This window comes from Diabrotica virgifera, chromosome 3 (genome assembly GCF_917563875.1).
Source record: "Diabrotica virgifera virgifera chromosome 3, PGI_DIABVI_V3a".
Classification (NCBI taxonomy): Eukaryota; Metazoa; Arthropoda; class Insecta; order Coleoptera; family Chrysomelidae; genus Diabrotica; species Diabrotica virgifera.
The window spans coordinates 2,117,357-2,130,930 of NC_065445.1; the positions used below are offsets into that span (position 1 = coordinate 2,117,357).

At 32.3% G+C, this 13,574-nt stretch overlaps 1 protein-coding gene across 1 annotated transcript in view; it reads left to right on the forward strand.

Annotated features, from left to right (window-relative positions):
• LOC114324404 (arrestin domain-containing protein 3) overlaps positions 1-7,834 on the forward strand; it is a 29,100-nt gene extending 21,266 nt beyond the window's left edge. Inside the window, exons 6-8 of the mRNA XM_050646236.1 lie at positions 3,808-3,993; positions 6,316-6,454; positions 7,468-7,834. Coding sequence (XP_050502193.1) covers positions 3,808-3,993; positions 6,316-6,444 — 315 coding nt within the window. The 3' untranslated portion in view covers positions 6,445-6,454; positions 7,468-7,834. The remainder of the gene's footprint in view (positions 1-3,807; positions 3,994-6,315; positions 6,455-7,467) is intronic.
• Positions 7,835-13,574: the final 5,740 nt, after the last annotated feature.

Below are 13,574 nucleotides of genomic sequence, written 5' to 3' on the forward strand. Positions count from 1 at the left end.
GTCACTCACAGTGAGTATTATGGGTGAATGATCTGAATTCATATCCCATCCTTCATTAATATCTACATAGTTGGATGAAATATTTTTAATAACAAAGAAATCAATTAAGTCCGGTATTTTGTTTGTATCTGTTGGCCAATAAGTCGGTCTACCTGTTGATATTACTTCACATTTCTGTTCTTTTATGGCTGCCAGTAACTCTTTTCCTTTAGTTGTTGTTAATCTTGATCCCCATTGGGTGTGCTTTGCATTAAAGTCACCTCCAATGATATATCTTTTTCGCAAACTTTTCAAGTATTCTACATACTGTTCTTTTTTAATGGAATGCCTACGGGGGCTATAAATTGAGCTTACATTAACTTCGCAATTAGTTTTTAGTTTGACACATACCGTAGTTGCTTGTATGTGTTCTGTTTCATATTTTAGCTCCTCATAATGTTCAATGTTATCTTTTATTATTAGTGCGCTGCCTCCTTTGGCTGCATTGTCAGGATGTATAGTGTGGTATACCCTGTATCCTCTAAGCTTTATAAAAGATTGTTTCGTGAAATGTGTTTCAGCTATGAGACATAAATCAACTTCTTCTGTATCTAGGATAGTTTGCAGTTCATTTTTATGTTGTAGAAGCCCATTGGCATTCCATTCCATGATTCGTAGTTGCTTAGCCATTTCGAATTTTCGGTATAGCTCCTTTAGCGCTATGTTCCAATCTAGTAACGCGTATATCTATTTGTGTTATTTTGTCATCTATCTTGATGAGTTTTTATAATATTATTTTCAATGTATTCTCGGTTTCCAATTCTTGGTCCGTTTGTTTTACATTATTAACTACATCACTGTATTTTCTATTTGCAGTGACGTTTTGTGCTTTTGGCTTTTCCTTCTCATTGACCCTTTGTGGTGGTTTTGGTAGACTGGCCTTATTTGTTCTCTGATTTCTCAGCTTTTGTATTTTTTTGGCTACATAACATCCTCGGTAGCTTGCAGGATGATTTTCACCACAATGGATACACTTTGGTTCCTCTTTTAGTGGTTTCTGACAATCTTTGGTAAGGTGCTTACCGATGCATTTAACACATCTTGGTTCCTTATTACAATATTTCCAGGTATGACCATAGGCCTGGCATCTTTTGCACTGTGGTACCAGCTTCAAGCTCCTTAGTGGTTCAATTTCTACTCTCATGCTCAAAATGTCAGTTATTCCAAAGATTTTGTTTATATCTTCATCTTGTCTGAACGTCAGGATGAACATATCAAGAGGTTTTTTAGTTCTCCACTTTAATTTTTTATCAGCTTGTATAGCTTTGTATCCTCTTCTTTGTAGCTCCTTTACTATGTCATTAGGCTGATAGGAATGATGTAGTTTCTTAACCATTACTCTGATTGGTCTTTCTTGTTTATTTTCATATGTGTGATAGGAAAGTTTACTCGTGTTTAAACTGTTTATTAGTTTTCTATACTCATTACTGTCGGGTGTATTGATTTTTATGACTTCACTGTTTATTATTTTCATGGTGAATTTAATACTAGCATCGACTAGAGTCTTACTTAAGTTGGCAGCATTTTCGAAACCTTCAACTACAACCGGAGGTGGCAGTTTTGGCTTTTGAATTTGCTTTACAGCTGTTGCTTTCTCTGGAGAGGGAGGAGATAATGAAGTATCCATTTTGCGTTTTTTAGTCCTCCTGTTCTCTTGTCTTATCCACTCCGTTTCGTTGGCTAAATCTTCTTCATCGGTAAAATATTCAGATTTGTCTGTTTTGGTTTTTGTTTTATCGGCGCTTGCTGTTGACCCTATATCTTGTTGGGTATTCTCAAGCTTTGCTAATCTTTGCTCCATTGTGATAATTATTTGATTTAGGCGCTGATTATCTATATTAAGTTTTTGAACATTATTTTCTGATTGAACCCATGCATTATACAATGCTTGTTCATTTTGCGAACGTTGTGCATTTTCTGAAAATAAAACGTTCTTTTCCTGGACTAATATTGCCTCAGTTGGCGTCTGATTAGGAAACATTTTAAAATAATAATTGTTCCTTTATTTTTAATAAAAATAAAAGTAAAAACTTACTTATTAATCGACTTTTGGTTTCTGGTTTCGTGATAACATAACGACCATTTAATTGGATCGTCGGACATCACTCACGATAAATAATATCCTTAATAATATACTAATTTAACTACTCGTTGATAAGAACGTCTCGGATACAACCTTACCGTTCGGAAGTCTATTTGTTACTGATCTAGTAAATGAAAATATTTTCATCTCTTTGCAATTTCCGGTTATACCGGAAGTTGCAAAGTTTGCTTATAACTTCGTTTTTTTAAATGGCACACCCTGTATATTTTTACATTTTTGGATTCTCTTCGATGTCTTCTTTCTTAAAATATAAGGTTTTGTAATATTATACAGGGTATTTTAAAAGATAATTACGTTTTTTTATTAATTTCGTAGCAACATTCACAACCTTGTAGAATTGTAGTAGTTTGACATCTAAAACTCTACTTACGTTCAAATGATTTTTAATATACTCTACTATTGTTAAGAATCATTAGTATAGCTAAATTTTTAATTTTAGTATACAGGGTTCGTCGAAACTCGGAATGAGTATTTTCTGAGTTTTCTTAAATGGAACACCCTGTATTTTTGTATTGTAGTGAAATGATATTTTATAGTACTTTTTTATTTCTTAAGCATTCCCTATACCTAACTGCTTTAATTTGTGAGTTATTGGTGATTCAAGCTAAACATTAATTGCACCAAAAAATACGTAAAATTTTATTAGGTTGGCCGTGAAAATACTCAATCCCAAATAATTTTTCAGAAATAAATACATATTAATCCAGACTGGTCCTTAAAATCACCAATAATGGTTTAGCTATCGAAATACCTACTTAGTTAAGATTGTTGGTGCGATTAACAATTAAGCACAAATTAAAGCAGTTAGGTATAGGGAATGCTTAAGAAATAAAAAAGTACCATAAAATATCATTTCATTACAATACTAAAATACAGGGTGTTCCATTTAATAAAACTCAGAAAATACTCATTCCGAGTTTCGACCAACCCTGTATACTAAAATTCAAAATTTAGCTATACTAATGATTCTCCACAATAGTAGAGTATATTAAAAATCATTTGAACGTAAGTAGAGTTTTAGATGTCAAACTACTACAATTCTACAGGGTGTTAATTTTGCTAGGAAATTAATAAAAAAACGTAATTATCTTTTAAAATACCCTGTATAATATTACAAAACCTCATATTTTAAGAAAGAAGAGATCGAAGAGAATCCAAAAATATAAAAATATACAGGGTGTCCCATTTAAAAAAACGAAGTTATAAGCAACTTCCGGTATAACCGGAAGTTGCAAAGAGATGACAATATTTTCATTTAATAGATCATCCGTCAAAACCCCTGTATTCCAATTTTCATGATTCTGTTGCCTTTAGTTCTCGAGATATTTCTAATAGGCCAGTTATCTGCCTCACCCTGTATAGTGTCTGTAACTGTAGCTTATTAAAATAAACATTATAGAAGTTTTCAGGGACTTTCGGCCCTCGGTAAGAACGTAATCTTTCATTATGAGTTTAATTTTTTCAAAAATACTTATTAGTTTTCTCAGGATTCGAAAAAAATGAATCCCCATTTGAATAGCATTGCAACCGAAAATACGTACCCATCCCCTTAAGAAATAGTTTTTTTAACATTGAGGTTGTGAAATTTGATACAATGAAAATATAATATTATTTTTTGCATGTGAAAAATGGAACACTTACATAGCATTTGTTTTTTTTTGTAGAAAATGAAATTCTCAGATACTAGACGTAACCATAAAAAAGAGAAAGTCATTTTAGCTCAAACGGGGCGTACAGGTGTTCAACCAGGATGCAGTCAATTGTATACATTTAGTTTAGCAGTACCTCAAACTACCGTAATTCCAAATTTTACTGGCTGTCTATTATTCAAAGAATGGTGTTCATTAAAGGTGAGTTTATATAGTAGAACCAGAGAACTAAGAGGCTCATTAATATTCATCTGATCGGAGTACTATTGTACAAGACGTGAAACTCCATAAACAAGGGATCTGCCTGTTTTATAGCATCCCGTTGAACTAAATATTAATGAATCTTAGTTCTCTTGTTTAGGATACTTCATAATTATTAGTCAAGGAGCCAGGGTTGTTTTGTGGCTGATCAAAACTCATTGATCTCAGTAATTCGTAAAATAAGATTTCCTGCCACTGAGAAAGAATGCGACCTGCTGGGAGAAATCTGGCAACACTGCCTTACACATCAACTCTCCCTCTCTCTTAGCCCACCAGTTTAGGCTCGCTGCATTGCTCAGTGTCGTCCTAGTAGCCTACGAAGATGGAGATCACGGTCGCTGCTACCACCAATGTGAAATTTATGCTGTGATGCGTTTTTTAAATGCAAAATTTATTTTAGCTATTGCCATTCATCGTCAGTTAGTCGAAGTTTATGGGTAAAACTGCATATAATCAACATGTCGTTCATTTGGAAGAAGAGGGTTATAACTAAGAATTTTCACTTTTTCAGTAGAAAGGTTTTAAGATTCATATTAGTTTATTTCATTTATTTTGTGCAGTGTTTATTGATATTATAGTTATAGGAGTTAATTATTGAGTATGATAGATTTCTGATATTTTTAGCGCTCTGACAATAATTTTCTTTTTTAAGATATCAGGTTTAGAAAAAAAAACTAATTAAATAGTTCGTATCCCTTATATTATAACACAAAATGAAACATAAATAGACAAGGCGAAAACAAGGGTCCGTTGGGAAAAATATTCCCATGAGATTTTTTTGCATAATCACATTCGTGAGACATCCCAGAATAAGGTTCAAGAAGTCGCCCACGTGAAAAGTGGTTCAATTTTTTTTAACATTTTTTTTAATCAAATTGCAAAAATAAATATTTTTGGCTCGAACAAATTTTTGTTAGGTTTTTTGGATCATTCTGGACAAAAATGGTCTCTTATAATTTTTCTCTAAAGTTGATCTTTTTCGAGTTATAAGTAATTTAAAATTTGAAAAACGCGAAAATGACCCTTTTTAAGACTTAATAACTCGGTTAAAAATTATTATTATGAAAGTTAGAAAGTGACTAAATCAAAATATAAAGCCTCCGCTACATGATCCTGAAGAAATATGTGTTATAAATTTATTACTGAGCTGTTATTTTTAATTAGTAACAATGGGTGTTTAGATCGTATTGACGCGGCTGTGAAATGTGAGTGCAAGTAAGATGCACAATTGGACTGCCGCAATGGCATCTCTCTCGCACTCATCATTTACGGCCGCCTAACACGTGCATGGCGCTCATTATTATTACTTAAAAATAACAGCTTCAGGATCTTGTAGGGGGAGCATTAAACTTTGATTTAGTCACTTTCTGACTTTCATAATAATAACTTAACCGAGTTATTAAGCCTTGAAGATCGCCATTTTTCGTTTTTTTCAATTTTAAATTGCTTATAACTCGAAAACGATCAACTTTGGAGAAAAATTATGAGACCTTTTTTATCCAGAATGGTAAAACAACCTACAAAAAAATTTTCCGGGCCAAAAATACTGATTTTTGCAATTTGATTAAAAAAAAATTGTTAACAAAAATTTGGACCACTTTTCACGTGGGCGACTTCTTAAACCTTATTCTGGGATGTTGTTCTGAAGCTATATTTATTATATATTCTGGGATGTTTCACGAATGTGAAAAAAGCGTAGAAAAAGTTACAGAACAATGTTTGCGAAATAATGGGGAAGATGGGTTAAAAATGCTGCGAGCGGCGAACTTTGAAAAATCCTATTTTGGAAACTGTAATTCCTAGACACTTCTACCTATAGTATTTGCTTCTACCAAACGTCATTTTGAAGAGGAAGGATGGAAGTTATTTTTCTCTGAAGCAATGCCTATACCTATATCCCTGTGGAAAAAAGTTATGGGGCAAAAAACAAAATTGCTTTCTTCCGTGTTTTTTTCTTGCTTTTCTTTTGAATATTTCGATAGCAAATTTAACCTGGAACAATTTTCCTGTAGACGTGTTTGTACCAAAAGTGAATAGAACTCACCCTAATTCACCCTGTGCCTGGGGACTAATTCACCCTTTTCTCAAAAACGCACCCATTTGAATGGTAGCACTCCGCGGTTTTTTCCAATTTATTGGTTCATTGACCATATGAGACAATAAAATCCCGTTAACGTTGTAGTTGCTTTTAGCTATCTTATTTGAACATAATCAATAGCCTATAGGTACAAATACATATAAAAACAAATCCTTTCGTTTTAGGTGGAAGCAGTCTATCCATCATTTCGTTGTAATATGGTCGCTAGAGAATCTGTTAATGTAGGTAACACAATCCCAACACAAGATGGTTTTCAAATTAATACTTTTCAGTATAACGTACGTCAACACTAACCCCTTCAAGGTAAGATTGATGAATTTTCCAATATAGTACATACTATTCAGCTATTACTCTTCAACCATGATGGTTGGGTAAAATGCCCACGCCATGAACAAAGTTTTAATGTGTTTGTAACATTTTTGCATGCTCCAGATGTCTCCTATGCAACCCCAAACAGAAAAAACATGAAAAAAACTGCCCACAAACGTTCTTCTTTTTCTTATGCAATCCAATAATGGATGTTCGCGATCACGTTTGACCATTTTTCTTTATCTTGCAGTATGTATTAGGTCTCTTACCTCACCTTCACTTGTTTAAGCTCTTCCTCCACTTTATTAATCCACCTCATTATGGGTATACTTCTTCTTTTGGGACCGATTAGTTTTCTGGTCATAACTAGTTTAGGCATTTTGCTCACTGTCATTCTTTCTACATGTCCCAACCATCTGGGTTGGGGCTGTGAATTATTTGTGACTTGACGAACCTGGTGATGATAGGTTCTTTGTACAAAGCCATTAATTAGTTGTGGGTTCTTCTCTCCCACCCGTCTTCTGTCTTCTTTCCTCCAAATATGCGTATTTTTCCTTTCCCATCTTTGTAGAGTATCCTCTTCCTTTTTATTTAATGTCCATGCCTCGCATTCATATGTTACTGTGAGTCTAATTATTGTTTTATATATTCAGAGTTTGCCTTATCTAGAAACGTATTTTGAAGTCACTAAGGATCTAAAGCTGTATAATTTTTTATTCCTTTTTGCTATTCTGGCATCGAGCTCCAATTTCTCTTTTCCATTAATTCATTGTGGGTCCTTTTCTCTCACCCATCTGCTCTTTTCCGTCCTCCGAACACGCGTCTCAATACATATTTCCTTTTCCCATCTTTCCAGAGCATCCTCTTCCTTTGTATTTAATTTTAATTTAAGGTCCATTTTCAGTAGCCAAAATGGCTACTCAAAAAATTGTTTGATCTATATAAAAGCTTTATATAAAATATTTTATAATTCAGTTTTGAAATTCATTTTGTTGGTAATTTTTCAGCCCTGATCGCGACATATTGAATCCATTTCTGCAAAAAATGATGGTTAAGAAGAGACGTGCGCTATGATTGGGGATTAGAGATGGTCATCTAGGTTACAAAAACATTTGAAAATGGACAGCAACATATTTTACCCGTAAGCGCGGGTAAAAGGCGTGAGTAACTATGATTTTTTATAACTTAGCTTTTTTTTGGACGTAGGTATGTTTGGATCCATTTTGAATAAATGATAACGAGACTTTATATCAAACAAAATAAAAGTATTAGTGTTTATGAGCTCTCTCTATGAATCCGATAATTGTTCATTTATTATAGAATTTTTTTATTTTCTGTATAAAAAATTTTAATAAATAAAAAACTTGTTCGAAATTGAATTTATTTCATGAAACCTATCCAGTATATTTCTTTATATATCTGAGTATGGTACAAAGTTACTCGACCTGTGAGAGTTCCATGATATTATTACATGTTTACAAAAACAAAGGAAATTCTAAGTTTGGCTTTATGCAAAGAAAATCAACAACAGATGCAATTTTCATTATAGGTAGTCTGAAAAATACACTGTATGAATATCCTGATAGTAAAATAATAAATACAGGAAAAATTCTAGAAGAATAGAAAACCACTCAAATGATTTTAGCGTTATTTAAGAAAGGTAATAGGGCAGACCTCAGTAATTATAGAGGGATTTTACTGAAACTCGGGACAAAAATACTGATGGACAAAAAATAATGGTGTGCATAAACATATTGGATGAACAACAAGGATTTAGGAGTGGAAGATCAGGACAAAAATTTACCACGGATATCATAAAACTGATAGAAAACGACGAAAATGGCGACGATATATATGTGACTAATAGCACGATAACTTTTAAACGACAAGTCCGACTTCCACCAAATTTGGTATATGGGTTCTTTTTTTGATGTACAAGATCGAGCTCTTGAACCGGAAGAATCGGTTTACCAAAAGTTGTGTTTTCCCGATTTTTTATGTAAAAATATGTTGTTTTTTTTTAAATCCTTCACCCTGTATATATAAATTTTTCAAAAAGATAATACCGGCATTGAAAAGAGCGTAAAAATATTTTTTATGAAATATTTTGAACTTTTTAGTTATACTCTAAGAGCTAGTGAACCCTCCGACTAACGGTCGTCATGTAAGGCTAGAAATTTTTCTAGTGATAATTCATAGCACATCAAGGCTAAAACCCATGACCTGGCAGGCCTCAGCGGCGCACGTGTATCTACCAGGTGAATCGAAAAGTGCAAATTTAGGGGGTAAAATAAACTTTCTCCTGTAAGGTTTAAATTTAAGTATGTGTTTGAGTAAGTCATTTAGAAGAAATGTGTACAATGACAGGCGATTCTGAAGAGCATAAGACCTTGCCAGGCGAGGGAAAAGATTAGGGGTTTTTCCTAAAATTATTCTTTTTGCATCGAACAATTTTTTTTTAGGTTTTTTGAATAATTCCAAACAGAAAAGGTCTTTAGTGATTTTTCTCTTAAGTCAATAGTTTTTGTTATATAAGCGATTGAAAATTTTGAAAATTGCGAAATCGGCCATTTTCAACCCTAAATCGGACATTTATCTAAAAATTTCAAAGTTACCAAGGTAGGTAGATATTCTTTAAACATTGATTGATGAAATCCCAAAGAGTTTTTTAATACAATATCGGAAACGCCTTTGTTTTTTAATTGCTAATCAAGCGGGCGCGACACTGTGGTATAAGTGAGGACGTTTGAGTTGGCATAAATTCATTATCTCGAGAATGGGCAAATTTCAAGAGAAATCCTCAGACAAGTCGATTTTTATTTTTAAATTAGGACTTTTTGGCATATATGTAATCCTAGTGACGTCATCCATCTGATCGTGATGACGTAATCGATTTTTTTAAATGAGAGTAGGGGTTGTGTGATGGCTCATTTGAAAGGTTATTTAATTCTCTATTCACTAATATAAACATTAACATAATTATGTATACAGGGTGTACAAAAAATTTTTTTTTATTAAATTAACTTTGATTAAATTTGACAAATAGAAGAAAAAATTTTTTTGTACACCCTGTATAAATAATTATGTTAATGTTTATATTACTGAATAGAGAATTAAATAACCTTTCAAATGAGCTATCACACAACCCCTACTCTTATTTAAAAAAATCATCGATTACGTCATCACGCCCAGATGGATGACGTCACTAGTATTATATATATGCCAAAAAGTCCTAATTCAAAAATAAAAATCGACCTATCTGTGGATTTCTCTTGAAATTTGCCCATTCTTGAGATAATGAATTTATGCAAACTCAAACGTCCTCACTTATACTACAGTGACGCGCCCGCTTGATTAGCAATTAAAAAAACAAAGGGGTTTTCGATATTTTATTGCAAATAACTCTTCGGGATTTCATCAATCAATGTTTCATCAATCAAAGAATATCTACGTACCTTGGCAACATTGAAATTTTTAGATAAATGTCCGATTTAGGGTTAAAAATGGCCGATTTCGCAATTTTCAATCGCTTATATAACAAAAACTATTAACGAGAAAAATCACTAAAGACGTTTTCTGTTTGGAATGTATCAAAAAACCTAAAAAAAATTTGTTCGATGCAAAAAGAATAATTTTAGGAAACACCCCTAATCTTTCCCCTCGCCTGGCAAGGTCTTATGCTCTTCAGAATCGCCTGTCATTGTACACATTTCTTCTAAATGAATTACTCAAACACATACTTAAATGTAAACTTTACAGGAGAAAGTTTATTTTACCCCCTAAATTTGCACTTTTCGATTCACCTGGTAGATACACGTGCACCGCTGAGGCCTGCCAGGTCATGGTTTTTAGCTTTGGTGTGCTATGAATTATCACTAGAAAAATTTCTAGCCTTACAGGACGACCGTTAGTCGGAGGGTTCACTAGCTCTTAGACTATTATGTTAATTACCATGTAATAAATGCATAACTTATATTCACATGTACAGCTGGTTCCTAAAAAAACTGATACGACTCTTAGTAAGATTTGATCATTTTGAGCAGTGTATGATTGGTCTGACATTATATTATATTTATTATGACAGACAAATAATAAAATAAATAAACAAACAGCCATTTTTTAGAGGTTGAAGTTATCTGACAAATTTTAAGATTTGGCAGTGACAGTGACAGTATGTAAATAATAAGTTTATCCTTCAAAATATAATAAATTAAATATAATTAAACTCATATTCATTATATCACACCTCATCAAAAGCTTTTTACAAGAACATAGTCAGAGATTTTGATATGGCTTAGAGCCAGACTACATCAAGATCGCCTATAAATCGTGCTGGTAATTACCTTGCAGCGAGACCAAAAACAAAAAGAAGAAGAAGAAAATACACTGCTCAATTTTCTACAAAATACGCTTTAAGAGTCGTATCAGTTTTTTTTTGGAACCAGCTGTACCTATGTGCGGCAGATTCGTGCAAATATTATAAGAATTATTGTGCATTTAATGGTAAAAGCGTATAATTTGGACCACATATACTACACATATAAACGTTCAAACTTAGATACGAGGCCATCTCAAATTTTGCCTTTTACAAAAATGGCGGGCATTCAAAAAGACGTCTATACATATGTGACTAATAGCACGATAACTTTTGAACGAAAAGTCCGATTTCAACCAAATTTGGGATATAGGTTCTTTTTTTGATGTATAAGATCGATCTCTTGATACAGAAAAGTCGGTTTAGCAGAAGTTGTGTTTTTCCTGATTTTTTTGTAAAAATATGTTGTTTATCTTTTCAATTCTTTCACCCTGTTATATTAACTTTTCAAAAAGGTAATACCGGCGTTAAAAAGAGCGTAAAAATATCTTTTAGGAAATGTTTTAAACTCTTTAGTTATATTAATTACCATTTAATAAAAATGCATAACGTATCTTCACATGTACACCTGGTTCCAAAAAAAACTGATACGACTCTTGACGCGTATTTTGTAGAAAATTGAGCAGTGTATTTTGAAGGATAAATACTTAATATTTACATACTGTCAATGTCACTGCCAAATCTTAAAATTTGTCAGATAGCTTATTCTGTTCCACGGTTATTAGACTTTATTATTAATCTTTATTATTAATACTTTCTCCGCAACTGAGGGTATCTTATCAACTGTATTGTTTTTAAACAATAGATGATAAAATAAAAATATTGACAGTTCAAAAATGTGAACATTATTGCATTGTGTGTGGCCTAAGTTTGGGCTGAAAACTGAAATGTATTACATTTTTACAAAATTTTGGAATATGTTTAATTACGTAGACCAATTTTAACAGTTGTTTTAAATACAGATTTGAATCATCTACAAATAGTTTCTAATGTCTTTTGATGTCAAATAATTAGGGAAGCTGGAATTCAACAGTTTAGAATTTTACATTGAGTTAATGCAAAATTGTGACGCATGTCAAAATTCTCAATGTATTTTAATTGTATTCATTTTTTTTTTCGAATCCTGAGAAAGCTAATAAATATTTTTGAAAAATTTAAACTCAGAATGAAAGACTACATTATTACCGAGGGCTGAAAGTCCCTGAAAACTTCTATAATATTTATTTTGATAAGTTACAGGGCTGAAAATAAAAAAAGTGTGATATTTAATTTCAAATATTTCATTCAATAGAAACTGCTTGTTTATTCTAAGGGGCTTTCCGCCCTCGGTAATAATGTAATCTTTCATCCTGCGTTTAAATTTTTCTAAAATACTTATTAGTTTTTTCATGAATCAGTTGTTTGTTTTTGTTTATTTTATTATTTGTCTGTCATAATAAATATAATGTCAGATCAATCAAATACACTGCTCAACATGATGAAATCTTACTAAGAGTCGTATCAGTTTTTTTAGGAACCGGCTGTAGGTACCTATGTGGGGCAGATTCGTGCAAATAATAATATAAGAATTACTGTGCACTTAATGGTAGAAGCATACAATTTTGACTACACATACTACAGATACAAAAATTCAAATTTAGATATGAGTCCATCTCAGATTTTGTCTTTTATAAAAATGGCGGGCATTCAAAATGAATCTCTCTCCCATAGGTACATGTGTGAATATACGTTATGCATTTATTAAATGGTAATTAACATAAATAAAAAGAGCAAAATATTTCCTAAAAAATTTTTTACACTCTTTTCAATGGCGGTATTATCTTTTTGAAAAATTTATATATACAGGGTGAAAGTTTTGAAAAGGAAACAACATATTTTTATATAAAAAAAACACAACTTCTGGTTAACTGATTCTTCCGATTCAAGACCTCGATCTTACTCATCAAAAAAAGAACTTATATACCAAATTTGGTTGAAATCTGACGTCTCGATCAAAAGTTATGGTGTTATTAGTCACATATGTATAGTCGCCATTTTGAATGCCCGCCATTTTTGTAAAAGAAACAAAAACTGAGATGGCCCCATATCTAGATTTGAACCTTTATCTGTGTAGTATATGTGGTCAAAATTATATGCTTCTACCATTAAATGCACAATAATTCTTATATTTGCACGAATCTGCCGCACATAGGTACATGTAAACATGTAAAGATACGTTATGTGTTTATTAAATGGTAATTAACAGAACTAAAAAGTTCAAAATATTTCCTAAAAAATATTTTTACGCTCTTTTCAAAGGCGGTATTAACTTTTTGAAAAATTAAAACATATAGGGTGAAAGAATTGAAAAAAAAACAACATATTTTTACATTAAAACCAGGAAAAACACAACTTCTGGTTAACCGATTCTTCCGGTTCAAAACCTCGACCTTTTACATCAAAAAAGGAACCGATATACTAAATTTTAATGAAATCTGACGTCTCGTTCAAAAGTTATCGTGCTATTAGTCATATGTATAGTCGCCATTTTGAATGTCCGCCATTTTTGTAAAAGGAACAAAAACTGAGATGGCCTCCTATCTAAATTTGAACCTTTATATGTGTAGTATATGTGGTCCAAATTATATACTTCTATCATTAAATGCACAACTGTTTCACATATCGGCTGCACTATAGTAAGGACGGCGAGAAACGTTTCCCCAATAGGACTTTTCATCGATTGTCATTTGATGCGAGCTT